At 43.2% G+C, this 23,477-nt stretch overlaps 1 protein-coding gene across 1 annotated transcript in view; it reads right to left on the bottom strand.

Annotated features, from left to right (window-relative positions):
• SMC6 (structural maintenance of chromosomes 6) overlaps positions 1–23,477 on the bottom strand; it is a 134,156-nt gene that overhangs the window by 72,669 nt on the left and 38,010 nt on the right. Inside the window, exons 10-13 of the mRNA XM_040348559.1 lie at positions 22,466–22,564; positions 11,442–11,588; positions 3,877–3,965; positions 3,025–3,189 (exon numbers count right to left, since the gene is read on the bottom strand). Of these exons, the coding sequence (XP_040204493.1) occupies positions 3,025–3,189; positions 3,877–3,965; positions 11,442–11,588; positions 22,466–22,564 (500 nt within the window). The remainder of the gene's footprint in view (positions 1–3,024; positions 3,190–3,876; positions 3,966–11,441; positions 11,589–22,465; positions 22,565–23,477) is intronic.

Raw genomic sequence — 23,477 nt, 5'->3', positions numbered from 1 at the left:
GCCCTTGGGAGAAAATTTCCTTTTCTTACATATGCCATTGGTATAGCAGCCACCGTTCAAACCTTTTTTTTTAGGTCTAACTTACCCAAGCCCGTAACCTGTCCACACAGAAGTTGATTTGAGGACCAGCGAGCATACATTGAGATTGAGGCAACACGAGTTGCCTTTTTTAGGATTAATTATAACAAAATAAATTGCAAATTTAAATAGGAATGCTAATCACATTTCTAAATCTAATGATAACCTAGAAGCTTTTAGAGATCTGTCTATGAAAACACAATGATCAATATATGGAGCAGTGAGCAAGTAAACATGTTAAAAAAACACAAAAAAACACCCCAGCAAATTCATTGAAAAAAATAATAATAATAATAATAATATAATAAAAAAAAACTCAAAAGACTTCCCATCAGCTAAGATGTCTCGTGAATTTTACCATTTTGTAGTTGACTGCTCTCAGTTGCCTTTCAGTGGCAGACGGTTCCTGAAGCAGTAAAAGCCCATCACAAATGCTTTGACTGGAGAAACGTTAGCCAAATAATGACTTCTACCTGTTCTAAGAGACATTGGGGGTCATTTACTAAAGGCAAATCCCTTTTGCACTACAAGTACAAAGTGTACTTGGAAGTGCAGGCGCTGTAGATCCGAGAGAGACATGCAAGGAAAATAAAAAACAGCATTTTAGCCTGCACATGATTGGATGATAAAATCAGCAGAGCTTCCCCTCATTTCAGATCTACCCCCAGATTTACAGCAACTGCACTTTCAAGTGCACTTTGCACTTGTAGTGCAAAGTGGATTTGCCTTTCGTAAATAGCCCCCATTGTTTTATTATCCAGACACATGCTCGGCTCCAGACAGAACTGTTTGGAACTTGCTTTGAAATTTAACCGATGGACTGATAAAACGAGAGGTCAAAACCGATGGTTAGTATGCAAAAGCATTGGTTAAAAACCAGCGCATGCTCAGAATCAAGTCTACGCATGCTTAGAAGCATTTAAAGTTTTTTTCTGCATGTCGTTGTGTTTTGGGTCGCCGCGTTCTGACACAATCGTTTTTTTAACTGATGGTGTGTAAGCACATCAGACCATCAGTCAGCTTCATCGGTTAACCGATGACAAGGGTCCTTCGGACCGTTGTCTTTGGATGGACTGATCGCGTCTACGCGGCCTCACTCTCCAAAGGAGTGCAAGACACTTTTTTTTTGTCAATCAATAAAACTATTGAGAAATAATAAAAGTGATGCATTCTAAAAACAGATTGAAGCTGCTTATGCGTTATTGCTGTTTCTCCATTGGGAAGCTTTTTTTCTTATTTTCCATTCTGGTGGGACCCCATCACACAGGGAATTTATTACCAGAACAAGAAGAAAAAAGCAAATCAACCCAATAGGGACACAGATAGCAAAAGGACCTGGACAGAGATGCCATCTTCTTCACTTAGCTAAAAAGAGGTTTAAAAAAAAAAAAGTTGTTTGGATCTCTACTGGGTGAGACGGCACCGCATTTTACATTCCAATGACAGGGTTACAAGAAGTGAGGTAACATCCTTTCCAAATGGGGACCCAAGGACGTCATTAAAGTGGAGTTCCACCCAGAAAAAAAACATTTGGCCAAAAATCATAAAAAAAATTAAAAAGAAAAATGTGAAAAAAAAAAATGTATACTCACCCGCGCAGTATGAAATGGGCAGTGAAGCCGTAAGGCTTTACTGCCTGTTTCCCCTAGTGTGAATGGCGGCGTGGGACCTGCATCGATCGTGGGATCGGCATCGGGGGCCATCAGCGCGGGCAAGTAGGACAGGTAAGTGTCCTTATTAAAAGTCAGCAGCTACATTGTTAGTAGCTGCTGACTTTAAAAAAAATAAAAAAAATTTGCGGGTGGAATCCCGCTTTAACCAATTACAGATTTGGCTGCTTAATAAACCAGGCAATTTTTTTGAGATACGTCGCTATAACTGACAATTGCGTGGTTGTGCGACGCTGTACGCAAACAAAATTTGCATCCTTTTTTCCCCCCACAAATGGAGCTTTCTTTTGGTGGTATTTGATCACCCCTGTGTTTGTTTGTTTTTTGCGCTATAAACAAAAAAAGTGCATACATTTTGAAATATATATATATTTTACTTTTTGCTATAATATCCCCAAAATGTTTTAAAAAAACTAAATTTCTTCCTCAGTTAAGGTCAATATATGTTCTTCTACACAAAAAAAAAAATCGCAATAAACTTATATTTATTGTTTTGCGCAAATGTTATAGTTTCTACAAACTATGGGAAAGATTTATGGCATTTTTATTATTATTTTTTTTTTTTAATAGTAATGGCGTGATCTGCGATTTTTAGCCGTACTGTGACATAGCGGCAGACAGGTCGGACACTTTGGGACCATTGACATTTATACAGCGATCAGTGCTATAAAAATGTGTAAATTTCACTGGCCAAAAAGGGGTTAACACTAGGGGGCGATCAAGGGGTTAAATGTGTGTTCTAATTGTTTTTTATTTTATTTCTCTTTTTTATAAATTCTTTATTTTTCATATTTCTTCACATAGTTCCAGTTAATCTTACATAGTCTTAATATAACATGTGTATTATATTCTGTAAATTGTATACATTCTTCCGCTTTCTAAATTACTATGTTGGCTTATCCACAATTCTTCTATCTCCCACCCTCCCCCCTCTCCAGTGTTCTAATTGTGAGGGGATAGGACTGACTGGGGGAGGAGACCTATCGTTGTTCCTACTTAGTAGGAAAAAAGATGTCTCCTCTCCCCTGACAGAACAGGGATGTGTTTACACACATAAATCCCTGTTCCTGCTCTTGTGCACACGATCACGCTTGCACCCGCATCGGTTTCCCCACCATTCGTGTAAACGAACCACTCTGCCGCCGTATATTGGCGTTAGCCGGTTGGCAAGTGGTTAAAAACTTGACAGATGTTGCAGAGGTACAGAACTTGGCTGACATCAGGATTTAAAAGAACAACATTCATGTATCTGCATGAAACTGAAGAGGAAACATACAGCAGGTTGGTTTGCTCTTCTTTGTCCCTGTATATTGCATGCTGGAACTGGTTCATCTGCTCAGTAGTTGTGACGTCTTGAGCTGCTAGTTCTATCACTTTATGCTTCAGCAGGTCTATTTGTCTCAGTCTCTCCATCTTTTCTTCTTCAGAAGCATTATCAGCGCTACAAAACAAACAAACTTATTGTGAAGACATTATCTTTATTATTATAGACAAATATCAGAGGCCACAAGAAGGTATAGCGTAAGCAAACCCAGCGATTTAACCTTTTCCCAAAATAGTTACAATCAAGGCATGATGTTGCTTGATCTCTCAACCAAACTATCAAGCCATAAAATGTCTGGTGTCATAACTAAAATCACATGTACAGCACTGTGGTCTGGAAAGACACAGGACCTGATTTTTCTGTGCTGCAATTAAGCAACACTTAGGACTCGCTGACATGCAGAGACCTCCGTGTTTTTTGCACTGAATGAAAAGCATATTTTCTATGTGTCCTGTTCACACTGCGACACAACCAAAAGAAAATAATGCGTTGCACTAAGGTGCACATCACACCGCTCCCCTCACTGCAGTGCACTGCAAGTAAAAAATGACAGCTGTCTGCACACTAAAAATGGAGAACTTGGGGTGATTGGTTATTGAAATAAGCAGCAGGCTATTGAGCTCAGCTGTCAACTCTGCTCTAACCTCTCAATCAGTATGGTCTTAGCACATGGGCACAACTGACTGGCTTACTGTGCTTAGTCTGAGCTTTGCTGTAGAGCTAGTCCAAGGTTAAATTCAGGTACCGATTGCCTTTAATAAGTTCCAAATCTCTAAAAACCAAAACACACACACACACACACACCTGTTCTGCAACTCTTCAATGCGCATCTGCAGCTGCTGTGCATCCCTTTCCAGACGTCTTAGTTCCAGCCTGTGCCTATTAAATAGGACCTAAAAAGAAAGTATTTTTAGTTTAAAGCTGATTAGCTTAACACACACATGAAACATGCCAAAGAATTTGAATCATTAGTTCCTGAGATTTACACAGCCCTGCCACTTAGAACCCGGTCTGCAGCGACAGGAAACCAGATTTCCTCTGCTGAAGTTCAGCTTCACGCAGACGGGATGTTGTTCAAATCTCTTCTGAATCATTTAACTTGATGACAGCTAGAAATCGGCGTCTAAAAAAAATGTCTATTTAGCCGCGTTTAGGTCGAAGAAGAGTTTATAAAAAAATATATATATATTATAACGACCATGTGTACATGTACTGATAAGAGAGGAGAGTTCAGGGGCAGCTGAAAAAAATGCCCAACTGCTCCTAAATGTCCATTTACCAGCAGCAGTGTACATGAGGCCTTACAGGTCTTGTTTGTTCTCCCAGCCCAACCGTCATCAAATAGCTCATGTTGTAACTGATAACGTGCACAAAAATGGCGTCCGGGAAGTGGTTCAGTTATCCTAACTGGACGTCTATTGACGTCCAGCAGGATAACATGCCGGCACGTGCCCGTGGGGGCGCGCATCGCGGCAAACGGTGATGCGGGGTGTCAGTCTGACAACCTGTATCTCCGATCTCGGTAAAGAGCCTCCGGCGGAGGCTCTTTCCCACGTAATCAGCCGTGTCCAATCACGGCTGATCACGATGTAAACAGGAAGAGCCATTGATCGGCTCTTCCTCACTCGTGTCTGACAGACGCGAATAGAGGAGAGCCGATCGATGGCTCTCCTGACAGGGGGGTATACGCTGTTTATCAGCGTAGCCCCCCGCAGATGCCCACACTGGACCACCAGGGAAGGGGGCAACATTTGGATGGCCCTCCACATGTTACCCCATGGCCATCCACATGTTAAAAAATCTTCTCAATCGATGCCAATCAGTGCCCACAAATGGGCACAGACTGGCAACATGGGCACAACATTAAAAAAAAAGTGATGCCCAGCAATGCCACCATCAGTATCACCCCTCAGTGACCAACCATGCCCATCAGTGCCCACCTATCAGTGACACCCATAAGTGCCCATCAGTGCCGCCTATCAGTGACCATCATCGGTGCCCATCAGTGCAGCCATATCAGTGCCCGTAATTGAAGAAGAAAACATACTTATTTACAAAAAAAATAAATTAACAGAAAAAAAAAAAAATCTAAATGTTCGATCTTTTTTTAGTTGTTGCGCAAAAAATAAAAAAATCTCAGAGGTGATCAAATACCAACAAAAGAAAGCTCAATTTCTGTGAACAAAAGGATAAAAATTTCATTTGGGTACAGTGTAGCATGACCGCGCAATTGTCATTCAAATTGCGACAGCGCTGAAAGCTGAAAATGGGTTGGGCAGGAAGGTGCGTAAGTGCCTGGTATTGAAGAGGTTAAAAGGGTGCATGAGCTTCTTTGCCACGTGTTGGGCATCCTACTAAAATGAATGGGTTGCCTAATGTGCAAAAATTGTGCAAATGTGGAACGCTTGACGTCACGCTGCAGTACTGTGAATAGGGGCTTACAGTTGTAACAAATTTAGAAAAAAGTTGTGTCACTACATGCCCACATCCTAAATACCATACACAAACCCACTAATAATTATAGAAAAGGACTTTAAAAGGGCATGCGAATCTTGGGACTACATTGAAAAAGTTATTTTTAAAAACAGAGGGGGTTATCCACAAAAGGGATACGCCGTCGTATCCCTGTTTCTATCTATGGAACTGATCCACAGAATCAGTTTACCATAGATAGGCAGAAGATCCAACATGTGTAATTGAATTACACTGTCGGATCTTAAGGATGCAATTCTAGGCCGGCCGGCCTAGAATATGCAAATGAACACTTACGGCGATCCACGAACGTTCTGACGGGCACGTCGCGGTAAATCTACGTTGTTTACGTCGAGTTACGCCATGTAAAAATAGGGCTAAGTCCTATTTGACTAAGCCCTATTAAGTATGGCCGTCGTTCCCGCGTCGAAATTTTTTACTTTACGCCGTTTGCGTAAGACGTCCGTGAATGGCGCTGGACGCCATTTACGTTAACGCCTAAGCAAATGACGTCGGAGCGACGTCTGTTAGAGCAATGCACGTCGGGTAAGTTACCCGACGGAGCATGCGCAGTACGTCCGGCGTGGGAGCGTGCCTAATTTAAATGGGACTCGCCCCATTAGATTCGGCACGCCTTGCGCCGGACACATTTAAAGCGGTGGTTCCGCTGGATATCTTTTTTTTTTTTTTTTGTCTAATCCACAGCACTTACCTTTAATCCCGCACTAACAGGGTGTCCCGCTCGTTAAGCCGTCCTATGCGCTTTATTTGTTTAAAATATATTTTTGATCCCGAGGCGATGGACGTTTCCATCTTACCTGTGGGCATAGTGAAGCCGACAGGGTCTTCTTCAGGGAGAGGGCGAATGCTGGCCTCCCAGCATTCACTGCTCGATCCCGCGCATGTGCAGTGTTGACGGCGAGCGTCGCCGTCAACACGGCATGGTTGCCATAACAATGGCCGGCGTAAGAAGTTCACGCCCCGTTGTGCCGACCTCTAGCTAAGAGATGACGCGCGAATACAGCAGAGCGCGTCGACAGGAGTAAGGAGCGCTCCAAAAAAAAAAATTGTCTGGTCATTGTTTTTGCAGAGCAGTTGAATTGATTGTATGTTGTAAAACAGGTTGAACCACCGCTTTAAGTTACACCGCCGCAAATTTCAAGGTAAGTGCTTTGTGGATCGTGGTTACGCAGGATATTTGTGGATCTGGCCCAGAGTTTATTATACAAGTATTAAAAACAAATATGGCACCCTATCCAATATTTTAGCACAGGGTTTGCTTACATCTGCCACCTGACTACAGAGTAAAGAGAAGCATTCCACATGTATGCTCAACACATTTCGAATAGTCAGCATCTTCATAAGAAGCACATGTGGACAAAATCCATTTGGATGAATTCAATCGTTTTAGGAGCAACAGATGTACAGTTGTATTCAAAATGATTCAACCCCCACTGAAATTGATTGTTTTGGCCAGTTTGACATTGATTTTGATCATTCAGTCATCCTGCTTACAATTAAATCAAAGAGGCACGTGTAGGTCAGACAAATATAACAACATTTATAATGAAATGACCACAAATGTCTTTTCTGTGCTCACATCATTATCAGTTTTATTCAACCCCCAGTTGACATTCAATCTTAGTACTTAGTACAACATCCTTTTACAGTTATAACAGCTTTTAAACTTGAAGCATAGCTTGACACAAGTGTCTTGCAGCGATCTACGGGTATCTTCGCCCATTCGTCATGGGCAAAAGCCTCCAGTTCAGTCACATTCTTAGGCTTGCGCACTGCAACTGCTTTCTTTAATTCCCACGAGAGGTTCTCAATCCGATTTAAGTCTGGTGACTGCGATGGCCACTCCCAAATATTCCAGCCTTTAATCTGCAACCATGCTCTAGTGGACTTGGAGGTATGCTTGGGATCATTGTCCTGTTGAAAGGTCCAACGTCTCCCAAGCCTCAGGTTTGTGATGGACTGCATCACATTGTTATCCACTATCTCCTGGTACTGAAGAGAATTCATGGTACCTTGCACACGCTGAAGCTTCCCTGTACCCGCAGAAGCAAAACAGCCCCAAAGCATGATTGACCCCCCGCCATGCTTCACAGTAGGCAAGGTGTTCTTTTCATCATAGGCCTTGTTCTTCCTCCTCCAAACATAGCGTTGATCCATGGGCCCAAACACTTCTAATTTTGTTTCATCAGTCCACAGAACACAATCCCAAAACTTCTGTGAAAAACATAGAATATCCAGGCTCAAACTTACCGACCAATCAGCAACCAACCAAATTCCCCTGTCTAACTGGTGCGTTAAAAACAGAGGCTTAGTTGCACACATCTGCAAATGCATGTGTAAGCTGCAGGCCCCGTCAAGGCGCTCTGTGTAAACTGCAGTCCTAACTGCAACATTGCATTTTATGTCTCAGTGGGAGCACATGACTGCTGATGGATAGATAAGGGGCAGGTGACTGGAGGAGCCCAGCCCTCAATAAAGGGGCAGGAACACACTGCACACTAAGCACATGGAAGCAAAGGTGCTAGTGCGTTGCCTGACCACAATGACAAAAATTCAACAAACAATAGTCACTGCCCCTACCTATGAATGGTATAATAAGGAGCGCTGGAATGGGCGTATAAACATACAAAAAACATAGAATATCCAGGCTCAAACTTACCGACCAATCAGCAACCAACCAAATTCCCCTGTCTAACTGGTGCGTTAAAAACAGAGGCTTAGTTGCACACATCTGCAAATGCATGTGTAAGCTGCAGGCCCCGTCAAGGCGCTCTGTGTAAACTGCAGTCCTAACTGCAACATTGCATTTTATGTCTCCTCAGTGGGAGCACATGACTGCTGATGATCCCAAAACTTCTGTGGTTTGTCCACATAACTTTTGCATACTGCAGTCGACTCTTCTTATTCTTTGGAGACAGCAAGGGGGTGCGCCTGGGAGTTCTGGCATGGAGGCCTTCATTACGCAGTGTGCGCCGTATTGTCTGAGCAGAAACTTCAGTACCCACATCTGACAAATCTTTTGTCAGTTCCTCAGCAGTCACACAGGGACTTTTCTCCACTCTACGCTTCAGGTAGCGCACAGCAGTCAAAGTCAGCATCTTCTTTCTGCCACGACCAGGTAGTGTTTCAACAGTGCCCTTTGGCTTGAATTTGCGAATGATGCTTCCTATGGTGTCTCTTGGTATGTTTAACATCTTTGCAATCTTCTTATAGCCATTGCCCTTCCTGTGAAGAGTAATCACCTCTTCTCTTGTCTTCCCGGACCATTCTCTTGACTTCACCATGTTTGTAACCACACCAGTAAATGTCTAGAAGGAGCTGAGTATCACAATCATTTTAAAGCTGCCTGATTGGTGCTTATTAGGCTTTATTGCTGCTCCCTGACATCCACAGGTGTTTTCAATACCTGATTGAAAACACTTCAATGAACCTCTGTTCTTCAGAGTGGTAGTCTTTAAGGGGTTGAATAATTGTGTAAATGAAGAATTCACAAAATAAACATTTACTACTGTATTACAAAACCAATTGATGTCATTTTAGTTGCATATGGTTCTTTAAGAAGTCCTTGTAGGATTTCATTCTGAATACAATTACAAATGTACACTAAATTCCCTAAAACCCTTTACAGCATTGGGGGGTTGAATAATTTTGAACAAAACTGTATCTATATACTGAAGGCCACTAAATGTGGACCCATCAATCCCAGGCATGGGATCCAAAAAAAGGAGTCCAATTTCAGAGTACTGTCTTGTGCTGGAGATATTTTGCACATGGAAGTTGGAGCATTGCATGCTCAATATGACTGATATCAATCACCCTCTGAACTGTACTCTGAAATTGGACTCCTTTTTTGGACCCCATGTGACTTGTCAGCTACTTTCTGTGAAATTGGGTTTAAATTATAACCAAAGGCAACTTTTGTAGGTTTTGCATAGAGTGGAGATGGATTAGAACCCCCATCAGTCTTTATTGCGGTCTGTGCCCCTATTAGGGTGATTCACCCTCTCTATTTGACTTGTTTACCATCATCATTGAAAGTGAAAGTAAAAGAAAATCCCAAATTTTGGTTTATCCCCAGAAAAGTAAGAGAAATCTTTCAATGGGGACACTGATTCTGGTGACCTGGGGGTCCCCAAGGAATTCCCTTAAAGCGGTATTAACCGCAGATGGTGGGGAAAAAAAATCCCTGCAAGGCAATGTCATAATGTGCTAGTATGCATTGCATACTAGCACATTATGAAACGCTTACCTTAGTCAAAGCCCACCAGCACCACTCTGTCACCACTGAAAGAGCTTCCATCTTCCCCTGGTGGCTGGGAGTGCAATGACGTCACTCCTGCACTTGCACATGTGCCCATGATGTCACCGGCTGCATGCACTCTGAATATCTCCTAAACTGCAAGTTTAGGGGATATTTACAGTACCTACAGGTAAGGCTTACTATAGGCTTACCTGTAGGTATAAGTGGTGTAACAGAGCTTACCATTACTTTATTTTGCAGGGATTTCTTCTCACTTCCTGTTTGGCTGTGGGACAGAAAGTGAAGGGAAATCTCTGCAGTGGGACACAGATGGAGAAAAAAATCTGCCAGGAGTTTTAACCCTCCCTTGCTCTATCCAATGCCAAAAGAAAAAGTTTTGCCTATAGTACTACTTTAATAGTTTGTTTAGGCGTAGCGGCCATCTTTGGCATCCCTTGTGCAAGAGCTGGGTACTCTTCAGTCCTCTGCAACTCCTCTGTGCCCCTTTCTGGAAAGGATGGTCCACATTTAGTGGTCTTCAGTATAAACATACATCTATTGCTCTTAAACGATTGGATTCAACCAAATGGATATCGTCCACATGTTCTCCTGATGAAAATGTTGACTATTCGAAGCGCGTTGAGAAGACACACAAAATACTTCTCTTTACTCTGTAGTCAGGTGTAATATATACCCTTGTGCTAGAATGTTGGGTATGGTGCCATATGTGTTTTTAACATTTGTATAATAAACTCTAAAGCCCGGATTCACAAAGCACTTGCGCCGACGTATCTCAAGATACGCCGCGTAAGTGCAAATGTGCGCCGTCGTATCAGTGCGCCGGACCCACAAACTAAGATACGCCTAAAAACAGGCTTCATCCCGCCGGCGTAGTGTGGGCGCATATTTAGGCTGGACGCATGTTGCGCTCCCATTGATTCTCTATTCAAATATGCAAATGAGGGCAATACGGCGATTCACGAATGTACGTGCGCCTGACACAGGCTACGCGATGTGCGCGCAAGTCGTACGTTCGGCGTAAAGTTAAGACCCATAAAGGAGGTGTAACCCGGCAGCAGACATGCAAAGGTCTGCACCAGGGAACACAAGCCGGCATATTTTACTTTGGACGTGTGTGTGTGGCCGGGGCGTAGGTTACGTTAACGCCGTAGCCAGTGATCCGGCGTATTTTAGGCAGTTGTTTCGACATGGTTATGAGCATGCGTAGAGGGATGCATCCTCGTCTCGGCGCATGCGCAGTTGGTGATACTTATCTGTCTGGCGCTCGGCCCATCATTTGCATGGCTCACGCCCACTTCCACCTACGCAGACTTAGGCCTTCGAAACCCAGCGCAGTTTTGGCAGCATTTGCTTTGTGAATTCCATGCTTGCCTTTCTGCGCTGCGTTGGCGTAGCGTATATAATTTGCGCTACGGCGGCGTAATGTGCGCCCACTCTCTGTGAATCCGGGTCTAAGCTTTTAAAAATAACCTTTTTTATGTGGTTCCAAGAGTTGCATGCTCTTTAAAGTTCTTTGCTACAATTATTGGTGATTTGGGGGCTTAAATTTGGTGATAACGTCCAATGGAATACAAACACACCAAGAAAGGGGAAAAGGTCTAGTTGAGGGACATACCTCAGATTCATTGTAGGCCTTCTTCCTTTGCTGCACATCATCTTTTAATGCTAAGCACTGTGGTTTCAATGCCTGAGCCTCCTGGCTGATCATTTCCAGCTTCCCCTGTATATCTCGGAAATTTCCATCACAACTGTTAACTTTTTCCTGAAAAAAATAAATTTATTTAATGCTACTGTACCTAGAATCAACTACTGGTCTAACACCATCACTTAAAAACTTTTTGCAAATACATTTGAGGATCAAAAAAAAAAAAAGTTAAAATGTTACATCATGTAGAACAAAAGTTTTGTTAAAACCATCAAATACATGGTAATGCGACAACCTCCACCCAACAAATATGACATTCTCCCTCAACAAATCCCTATTGTGTATAAAAGGCAAGAAAGCAATTATCATATTGTGGTTAAAGTGGAGGTCCACTAAAAATCTTTTAATTTTTTAAAATCAGCAGCTACAAAATACTGCAGCTACTGACTTTTAAAATAAGGACACTTGCCTGTCCAGTGCGCCCGCAATGTCGGCACCCGTAGCTGAGCGATCGCTCGGCTCTCGGGTGTTGCCACTGTCATTTTCGATAAAGGAAACAGGCCTTCACTTCCTGGTTCCCTACTGCCTGCTCAATGCCACTGGTCCCTGCTGTCTTCTGGGACCCGTATGTCTCCCAGAAAATAGCGAGTGGGGGGGCCTTACGTGGCGTAGACTCCTGCAGATAATGTGGGGGTCTAAATCCAGAAGTGGGTGCAAATACCTATCTTAGACGGGCCCCCCCCCCCCCTGAAAGGTGCCAAATGTGACACTGGGGTGGGGGGTGGGGTTGAATCCAAACAGCAGAGGTTCCATTTTTAAGATTCCTTTCCAGTGTATTAACATTTTAAAACTATACTCACATCAAATAAACAAAGTAAGGAAAACTCCTTCTGTGCGATGCATGCTCTACTGATGGTATTAACTATTAATATGCAGTGTCTGGCATACATTGTTCAATAGGTCTGAGGTGATGCCAAGGGTAGTTATATTTAAAGAGTAACTTCCACTTTTGTTAGTAAACAAATTGCAGGGGGGAAAAAAAACACAGCAAAAACATTTGCCCCCACAAGTCATATTGTAATTGAATGTTATTAAAATTTACCTTTCTTTTTCAATTTGCAGCTCTATAATTTTCTGCAAAATGCAATACAATATGGCTACCTGGATGCATTTTGTACACAGATGGTGTACAGAATGCTCCCCAGCAAAGTAATTTCCTACCCGTGTGATTGGCTCACTGATTTTTTCAGAAGTCTGCACTAAGAAACAAGTCCGATTTTGGGCATTCCCTGCAACAAAAAATCTATTTTTGGCGAGAAGCTCCCAAAGGGAAAAATTACACCTAAAAGCGATGCAGATCCTGCCATTTTACTCATTAGAATCCAGCCGATTGACAATTATAAAATCTCTGTACTTAATATCCTCACGTCTCTCTCCCCATTCTTGTGATTTATCATAATAATAATACCCAATCATCCCCCAGATTGCCATATAATTTACAACACAAGCCCATCCTGACACTCAGAGTAGGAGACAACCAACACATACCCATTTTTTACCTTATTCCTTGGCCTACATATATTACTGTATAAATTGATTATGTTACCAAGTTATACTGGGTACACTCAAATGGCTGGGGTGTCATTGGCCCAACAAACCTTAACCATTCTTATTCTAAAGCAATTGCTCTCCACATTGCACTATTGTCAAGATTGGTTTCTCTTCAATTTAAAGAAGGATGATTGTATTAATTTTTATGCCACAAACGGGTGACGCCGTGGCTCCACCCTGCTGACTACGTCCCGGAGGACGCAGCGCTACGGGGGGAGGAGCCACATACTCTGACGTCACCCACTGCCATCCGAGCGGGACGCGTGTTCCTTCAGCTGTTTCTGTTTGGCTGTTTGCTTTGCTCTTTTGCTGAAACCAAGATGAGGAAACTAGTAAGTGTTATACTAATAAAGCATGTCATGTTTTATACTCAATGAGCACTTAGATCCTCTCTTTTTTCATGTTTTAATGCCATATGGATGCCGGTACAGTTCTTGGTAGCTGAAACAAGTGATCATCTCCTTATATACCAAATTTCCCAGGTTAGTGGGAAAAAGGCGTTTCTGACCTTCTGTGGTACAGGGGTCAGTTAATGAGGTGAGCAAAGCAACCGTGTGATTGGTGGTGGACTCTACTCACTCAATGGGTTTATCCTCTACTCACCTTGGGTTATTGATAACAATCTGTTTGAAGATTACTTCTGGCTGTGGACTGTTTACATTTATCATTTTATCACGTCCTTTGGTTTTATCACATATGGACACTTATCATATAATTTTATGTGTTGCACATTTTTGTTATTGGGTCTCAGAATTTCCCAGGTTTTCAGCTGGTGATTTTCATCTCATTTTATATTACTAAGGTTTGCTCTGATTGCACTGTTATAATATACACAGATCAATGTTTTTTTTTCTTAACAAAAGTGGAGTTACTCTTTAAAGCTATGCCCAATCACTTATGATTAGAGACTGTAGCATAATAGGTCCTACCACTCCAACAGGGCCTCAGGAAACAATTCAATATCTGCATGTATATTTGTTTGCTTTGTAAGTAGAAGCAATCAGTGGAACGAACACCATTAGCTGCAGTGGCAACAGGATAATCTCATTAATGTATTCATAGAGAAATCCAAGAAGACATCAGATTCAACTTAACAATGAGTAAAAAATTCATAAGCTAGACTCACAGACAATAGTAATATGTACAGGAACAATCCAAATGTATCTGAAAGTCTACAGCCATGGTTTTAACCAGATGTGTGCAAGCATTCTCAGTACCAGTCCATTTGTCTAATTACAAATTTTGAAGCATGTGATTAGAGCCAGAGGCACTATGCCCTCGATCCCCCCCAGTTGTGTGACGTTGGCAAATAAATTTGAGCTATTTTCACACTAAATTTCCTCTCCGCCAATCAGGAGGCTAGTGGCGAGACCCGTTTCCCGATTGGCCAATGCATCAGGCGATCCTATTGTGGATGCCTAGTGCTCTAAGAAAGAGAGAGGGCAGATTTATTTTTTATCAATAGGGCGTGACCGGATGGTAGAGTGAGGATGTGAGGTGGAGCGAGGTGTGTGTCTCCCTCAGGCCAGTGGTCAGCCCTATGTGTAACTCCCTGCTCGAAGGATTAGAGGACCGAAGGATCAGTAGCACCGATCTGCGATATACACAGTCAAGCAGCAGCAGCCAAGCTTACTGTGCGGGACTGAGCAGGAGCAGGCGGGGACGTGTGCCCCCTGGTCGGCATCCTCCGCTGGACGCTTGTTGGATTGTCGACTCCCCCGTACAGCTTCCTGTACCGCTGTGCTGCACGCTTATTCCTCTGGCATTCCTGATTGGACGGCCGGAGTCACGTGACCGGAGGGGCTCGGAGAGCAGCGGAACGAAGGCTGGCGGCGGTCTGATACTGACACCTCAAGCTGGGCTATTGGAGAGGGCCCCCCCCCGTGGAGGTAGGGGAGGCAGTGGACTTTTTTGGCGGCAGGGTGAGCGGAGGAGAGCAGTGCAGCACTGAGGAATAAGCTCTGGACAGAGGCACAAGCGAGTATATGCAAGTATATACCAGAGCATAAGAGGAAGAAGGTCGGCTATGTCTGAATATAAGAAGGCGCTGGAAAAGGGTAAAACTTGAAAACCTGAAACCACCTGTGTCATCCGAGTAAATCCTTGTGAGTAAAAAACAACAGAAGAGTACAGTGCATAGTATGGTACTGATATGCTGGAAACAATTGGTATATAATGTGCTGCATGTAGTAAAATAGCAGGTGGTGTACTGTCTATATGGATAGATATTAGGGCTGCACGATTCTGGTCAAAATGAGAATCGCCATTCTTTTGCTTAGACTAAAGATCACAATTCTCTCACGATTTTCAAAAATTGATTGCCAGAAACCCCCCCAAATAAATAAACCTGCGATTTATTTGAAAATACGAATATATAAAAAACAGACCAGTGATATGTCTATAATATTAAAGACCATATAACTCCTTTGAAAAAAGCAGAATCAAACTTTGATTTTGCTTTTTTCATAGGTGTTATATGGTCTTTAACAATATAGACATATCCCTGGTCTGTTTTTTATACATCAGAAGCAGTACCGCCGGCAACCACTGGGTGGCGCATGGATACACACAGTTGTACAGAACTGTGAGAAAGATAAATACATCAGAAGCAGTACCGCCGGCAACCACTGGGTGGCGCATCGATACACACTAGAGTTGTATTGAACTGTGAGAGAAGCCCAGGCTGCTCACGTCTGTTCCGATGTCGGCGGCATTTGCGTTCCACGCTGGTTACGTGGAATGGCGGTGACACATAAGAATCGCGGGTCATCCCGCGGGGAGATCACAGGTGGGGAGAATCGAGATCGCGATTCTCTCCGCGATTAATCGTGCAGCTCTAATAGATATACACCACCTGCAGTGCACAATATATGGACGGTGCACACGGTATACAAAAGTGGTCTCCTGGAACTTTTTTCTTTGCCCCTGCGCTTTGATTCCAATTGGCTACCCCACTGTTGAGTAAGGGAAAGGAATTATATCTCTTCCTTTGCGGGGAAAAAAGTTGGAATAGCCTTTAATTCATTAGATTGGCCGTCGGGGAAGATGCTGATCTGGTCAATCATATCGTTTATGTATAAAGTGAAAAAGCTGGAAAGTCCGGAAGTTTTAAGCTATTGACTTTTTCCTCTTCTCTCTCCCCCCCCCCATACTAAAACTTGCGTTGCCATTAATGGACTTTGGACATATTGGAGTACCACGAGTACCTAGAAAAGGGTTATTTTCTTTCCTTTTTCCCCTCGCCCTCCCCTTTCTTTTTTTTTGGAAAAAAGGAACATTGAGTTAGATAGTGGGGGAAGGAAATAATTAACAATAAAAAAAAAACAGCAGCTATGTCGGGGCCACAATCACTACGGTCAGTTACGGAAAAGGATAAAAACGGTTCAGCTAGCGCAGCAGCTGCCAAGATAGAGAAATTTACGCATACATCAGACCATACCCTGTTAAAGGGGGGCTGCTACCCCAGACTAAAACAACAAACGACAGGAAGAGTCAAGGACAAATCGGTAGCCATCGCTAAAAATGTCAGCAATAAAAATATAGCTACGGTTGATAAAGGGACCATGATAGATCTAGTATCAGATCCAATCGAGGAGGGCACCCCCACATTAAATGATGTATTCCTGGTGGTTAATACATGCAACCAGACACTGGGGGAGATGTGTGACCAGATGAAGAGCGTTAAAGAGGAGTTAATCTCAGTGCGACAAGAGCTCCAAAAAACAAATGAAAGGATAACCGAGGCAGAGGGAAGAATTTCTCAAATAGAGGATGACCTATACCCAGTAAAGCAAGGGGGTCAAAATAATGAAAGAACAAATGAGCAAGTTTGAGGAAAAAATTAATGAAATGGAAAACAGAAACCGCAAGGATAATGTAAGAGTGGTGGGACTGCTGGAAAAGTGCGAAGGGACTAATCCATTGAGTTCCCACTAAACCTCCCCCTCAGGATGACGTCCACGATCAATGTTGATGAAATTCCTAAATTATAGGGATAAAGTAACGCTACTGAGAAGGGGTAGAGAGATGGGGAGAATTTTGTGTGAAGGGTCGAAGGTTTCATTGTACCCAGATTTCTCACCCCTTCTGCAGAAGCGGAGGGCAAGTTTTATTGAAGTCAAACGTAAAATGCAAAAGTTTAATCTAACATATGCCCTACTATACCCAGCGCGACTGCGGGTGGCAGGATTGGACGGGACTTTCTTTTTGATTCTGCAGAAGGCGCGATGACATGGTTGGAGGACAAAAAGGACCAGCTCTTATTAAAATGAAGGGACATTTAGCTTAAAGAAAAGATACAGGGAGGTTAAGGAATAATAAGCATTATAGATGTGTTTGGTGAGACACATACCCTATGAGGGATACAGAATGAGAGGGGAGTGTATTGCAATGGAATTTGGTATGAGGGAGGTATGGGGGGGGGGGGGGGGGGAGGGGAGAGTATGGAATTGGGAGAAATGGGGGTGTATATGGTCCGATCACAAAAAAAGCCCTTAGGGATTACCTAGAAAGGTGCTGGAAGGAGGGGGAAAAGGGAAGGGCGAGCTATCAAAGGGTACTTAAGGGTATTTTTTTTTTTTAGGAAGTATAAGAGTGCCCTGTGTTGTTGCTGAAATTTTTTTATTTGTTCTATTTTTGTTATGATTTAAGGCGATTTAATGCAGGATAGAAAATTGAAAATAGGATCCTGGAATGGGGAATGCAGCAGTATTTCATATCTTAGAAGCGCACAAGGTGGGGCTGATCTGCTTACAGGAGACACACTATACGAATGAAATTAAGAAACAAGTTCAGAATAGGAAATTCCAATACCAATATCATTCGGTTCACACATCTTATTCAAGGGGTGTGACTAGGCAGAAATCAGCACTTTAAGTGTTAAAACACTTCACACAGCACAGTATCTCCCAGGGGCTCGAGTACACGCACAAAATACACTTAAAAAAAAAAAAAAAAAGGATAGATTTAGTCCTGGGTAATGTGGAAGCGTCTCAAATAATGAGGTAAATAGTATACCAGGCCAGAGGGGTATCAGACCACTCACTGGTGACAATAACGGTAAATTTAGAGGGGAGAAGGCGTGGTAGGGAATGGAAAATTAGCCCGTTATGGTTTGAACCAATGGGGGATCCTGAGGTGATATTATCAAAATTAAAGCGGTTGTAAACCGCATAAACTTTTTTTTTTTTCCCCCAAACCTGCAATGCAAAAGGCATAATAGGCTAGTATGCATCGCATACTAGCCTATTATGAAATACTTACCTCGGAACGAGGTGTGTACCACTTACCTGGTCCACGCCGAGCAGGATGTCATCTTGCTCCGGCGTGTCTTCCGGGTATCGCCGCTCCAGCGCTGTGATTGGCTGGAGCGGCGATGACGTCACTCCCGCGCGTGCGCGCGGGAGATTTAAAATCGGCAGGGTCCGGCGATGCCGGTCCTTCAGCCGTGGAGTCCCCCCTGCGCATGCGCCGCCCGCATTGCGGGGGTAATATCTCCTAAACCGTGCAGGTTTAGGAGATATTCTCCTTACCTACAGGTAAGCCTTGTTGTAGGCTTACCTGTAGGTAAAAGTCCAAATAGTGGGTTTACAACCACTTTAAAAGAGTTTATAGAGTTCAATGAAGGAACTGTGACGAGGGGAGTGATGTGGGATGCATTGAAAGCATTTCTCAGGGGCCTATGTATTCAACAAGTGGCGAAAATTAAAAAAGCATCAAGGGAATGGGAAAATAGGATTAGGATGGAACTAGAGAATTCAGAAGGAATATATTGAGAACCCAATACCGGAGAAACAAAGAATATGGTTAAACAAGCAACAGGAGTATAGGGTTGAAATGATAAGAAAATCAGAGAACAAGAGATTATTTCAAAAGCAAGTTGCCTTTGGGGAGGGGGAAAGCATCGGGAGAATGTTGGCCCACCTAGTAAGAATCAATTCCTCCCCCTCCGTGGTACCCGCGATAAACACACTTAATGGAGAAATTTCCACACAGGTGTCAGTGATTACAGACACATTCAGAGAATATTATGATAAGTTATATAGGTCACAAGGGGTGGCGGGAGCGGAGGAATTGGAAGTTTTTTTGAGAACTTAGAATTACTGACTCTCATGGAGATAGAGAAAGAGCAAATGGAGGCCCCAATAACCCTTGAAGAGGTTCAATTAGCAGTTACTGAAATGGCTAATCGAAAATCCCCCGAACCGGATGGATTTCCGGTGGAAACCTATAAATATTATGGGAAAGTGTTACTCCCAGAACTTCTTAAAGTATTTAACTGGGCGATGGAAGGGGGGAAGTTGCCCACCTCCATGGCTGAAGCTACAATAATAGTACTGCACAAGGAGGGGAAGAACCCTTTAGATACAACATCATATCGTCCTAGTTCCCTTCTCTGTGCAGATGCTAAAATATTGGCTAAAATAATGGCGGGTAGGCTAAATAAAATTGTCGTGAGACTTATACATCAAGATCTAACTGGATTTATATCAAGCAGATCAACTAGCATGAATATTAGAAGGGTATTTCTTAATTTGCAAATGCCAATAGAGAACGGAGGCACAAGAGCAGTAATGTCCCTAGATGTGGTCAAAGCTTTTGACAGCCTGGAATGGGGGTATATCTGGCATGTTTTGGAAATTTTGGGGTTTGGTCCAAAATTCATTAGGTGGGTTAAGATATTGTACAACGGCCCTAGCGCGAGAATTAGAGTCAACAATGATTACTCAGCTAAGGTTCAGTTAAAGAGGGGCACGAGGCAGGGGTGTCCATTGTCACCCCTGCTGTTTGTCTTAGCAATGGAACGGCTGGCCACTGCAATAAGAACGGATACAAAAAATGGAGGGGTTCGTGAGACCGACTGGGGAAGAGAGGATTGCTCTCTACGCCGACGGTGTTCTCCTCTTCCTTGGTGACACGGATCACTCCATTAAACAGGCAATGACTATTTTTAGAGAATTTGGAAGACTCTCAGGATTGGTCATAAATTGGGAGAAATCAGCATTAATGCCGGTAGACCCAATGAGGATCCAGACATTGGTAGAAATCCCACAGTTGGAGATAGTGGGGAGTATGAAATACATAGAACAAGTGATCTTAACAAATATATAGGGAATAAATTAGTCCCCCTACTGTCCAAATTTAGAAATAAAATTCAAATTTGGCGGCATCTCCCGCTGTCAGTCGCGGGGAGATGTAATCTGATCAAAATGTTGTGGATGCCACAATTATTATATGTGTTGCATAACGCACCCATATGGATCCATAAAAAATGGTTCAGGAAAATAGACACCTTGTTTAGAGAACGAATATGGAAAGGAGGACAAGCTAGAATCAGGTTACAAACCCTACAACTACCAATAAGAGGGGGGAATGGCAATACCACATCCACGTTGTTACTTCCTGGCAGCACAATTGCAGCATATAGGAGTAAGAACAGAGCCAGGAGGGGACATAAACGGAGGCCTGATGATTTTGGGGCACCCCATAAAACAGTGGTAGAGGTGTTGGAAGCCAACTCATTTGTTTAAAAAAAAAAAACACGGTCAAGATGGCCATTAAAGTATGGAAAGCAGTAAGGTCATTGGGAGGACAGGGTGGTGTAACAGAATATGCGCCCCTGTGGAATAACAGGAACTTACAGGATATGGAGCCAGTCGGGGAAATCAGGGAATGGGCAGTAAAGGGGATAGTTAGATTGGCTCAGCTATACAAAGGAAGAACTTTAAAAACGCTTTCCGCCTTAAGACAGGAATATGACGTACCAAACCATACGTTTTATAGATATCTTCAAATTAGACATGCTTTAAATGTCCAGTTTGATAGAGTAGGTCCAACGTGGGATAGGACCCCCATCGCACGAAAACTGGGAGGTAGTAGAGAGATGAAGGGGTATATCTCGGAAATCTATCCATGTTAATGTGAATGAAGCATTGAGGGCCCAGAACAGCTTAAAAGTAGAGAGAGATGGGAGGAAGATCTGGGGGCTATAGACAATAGAGGAAGATATTGGAGAGAGGACACATGGTGACAGTCTCGCCCGCACAGAAGTTTTCATTCCTGAAGATGATACACAGGACGTATTATACACCAAAAAGATTATTTAACTTCGGGTGGAGAGTAGACGCGAGTTGCCCTAGATGCCAAGACACGGGGGACCTGATGCACATTATGGAGGTGCCCAAAATTGTTTAGGTATTGGCAAGGGATCCTTAATGTCATACACAAGATATATAAAACAAAGTTGGAGATGGACCCCAGAACGTGCATTTTGGGACTGGGGGAAGAAATTAGCAGAGTATCCAGTACAATAAAAGCAGTGCTAAAGTGCCTCTTTCAGGGAAGAAAACAAATTACCCAAAGGTGGCAAGCAGAGAATCCCCCAGCAGTAAGAGAGTGGATCAACGTAGTAACCGAAACAATATGGAAGGAGAAGGTAGTATATATTAAGAGAAGGAACATCAGGGAATTCGGCGAAACATGGAACCCCTGGCTGGAAAAAATGGGACACCCCATATGAAAGGGAAAAATTATTAACCCTGATAGCAAAGAAGAGGAGGGGGGGGGGGGCGGGGAAAGAAATTGAATAAATGTTTGATATTGAAAAGATTATGCTATATGAGTAATAAGAAAAAGATAACATTAAGATTTTATATGGATGTAATCTGTTTTTATACTATGAAGAAAATTAATAAAGAAGATATAAACTAAAAAAAGAAGAAAGAGGAGATACACAGACAGGAAGCTGCTGGATGAGCGGACATCGGAGCCGCTGTTTGCACCCCGCTGCCCGAGGAAGAGAGAGAGAAGCCACACAGAAGCCACTGGATGAGCGGACACCGGAGCTGCTGCCACCCGGGGGGGGGGGGGTGGGTTAGGGAAGCGCCACCAGCCACCCAGGGGGGGGGTGGGGGTGGTTGTTTGCCACCCCCCAAAAGAAAAACCCACCAGCAACCACTGGCAAAAATGTCACTTCTGTCATTGTGGCGCTGCTCAGTGGTGATACACTATTGACCTGATCCTGGTATCTGTTTTATTAGAAAAAAGAGACACAAAAACACTCCAGGTAGCCAAAGACCATTTGATCAATGCCTAGTATTTATGTTGTACAAGGCAGAAAGTGAAAGCAGTAAAGTGATTTGGCACAGTTGCCATGTACTCCAAGTGTGACGTGTAAATGCTAAAGGGATTGGTGGTGATTTTCATACATCTACTTACATTTTGTGTCTGGTAAAAGTGACTATTTTCTATTACATGCATGAGCAAAGCGCTCAAGTCCACTTTAATTTACATAAAAATAAAAAAAAACACACACACACAGTCTCAGTTTCTGACTGACGATTTTTCATGGAGCATAACAATATGACACAAGATCTATGCAATACCTGCCATTCACTGATCTTCTGCTCAAACTTCACTGTGCGCCCCTCTTCTGCAGCTATTTGTTCCCTAACTGGGTTTAGCTGTTTCTCCATCTCGATTACCTAGAATATAAAATGGACAAAGTTTCTATGCTAATCATTAAAAGAAAGAACAAAATGTGGCCTGTAAAGAAATTCCATGAATGAATTTAATCCGATATCCTTCTTATCTTATAAAGTCTTAAGGCAGAAGTAAACCCGCTGCTGTTTTTTTTTTTTTTTCCCATACCTGAAAAGCAAAAGCCATAATGAGCTAGTATGCACCGCATACTAGCTCATTATGAAATACTTACCCTGGAACGAGGTGTGGGGAACTTACCTGGTCCAGGCCGAGGGAGATGTCATCTTGCCTCGGCGTGTCTTCCGGGTATCGCTACTCCAGCAATGTGAGTGGCTGGAGCGGCAATGTCGTTCGTCACTCCCGCTCATGCTTGCGGGAGACTTCTTTCCGGCAAGGCCCGGCGGCAGCCGAGCCTTTAGCTGAGGATCCCCGCTGCAGTCAGCGGCGCATTGTCAGGGGAATTTCTCCTAAACCTGTACGGTACGGAGATATTCTTTATACCTACAGCTAAGCCTTATTATAGGCTTATCTGTAGGTAAAAGTGGTAGTACAGAGTTTACTACCACTTTAAGACGGCCACAGATGGTTTGAATCTCGGCCGGTTCAGCAGGCACCAGCTGAGATTCGAATCATGTATGGCCAGGCTGAATGTACCAAGTTGATCGATTGATCAATTTGGGTACAACCAGTCTGCTGGGTCTTACAGCTTCGGCTTCCCAAACCCCAACCCATCGCTGGGAGAATACAATTGCTCAGCGGAAGGGATTCCCCTGTCAACACTGTGTTAATGGGGAGATTGTAGTTGCAGGAAAAGATGTTAGCACTGTGTAGGGTCTACCTTAAAGCAACAAGCTTTAAGAAATCCTCCCAAAACAGGCCAGAATTTAAGTATTACCATGGGGAAGGAAATACAGA

Source organism: Rana temporaria, chromosome 4 (genome assembly GCF_905171775.1).
Source record: "Rana temporaria chromosome 4, aRanTem1.1, whole genome shotgun sequence".
Lineage (NCBI taxonomy): Eukaryota > Metazoa > Chordata > Amphibia > Anura > Ranidae > Rana > Rana temporaria.
This window is presented reverse-complemented; position numbering and strand designations above follow the sequence as displayed.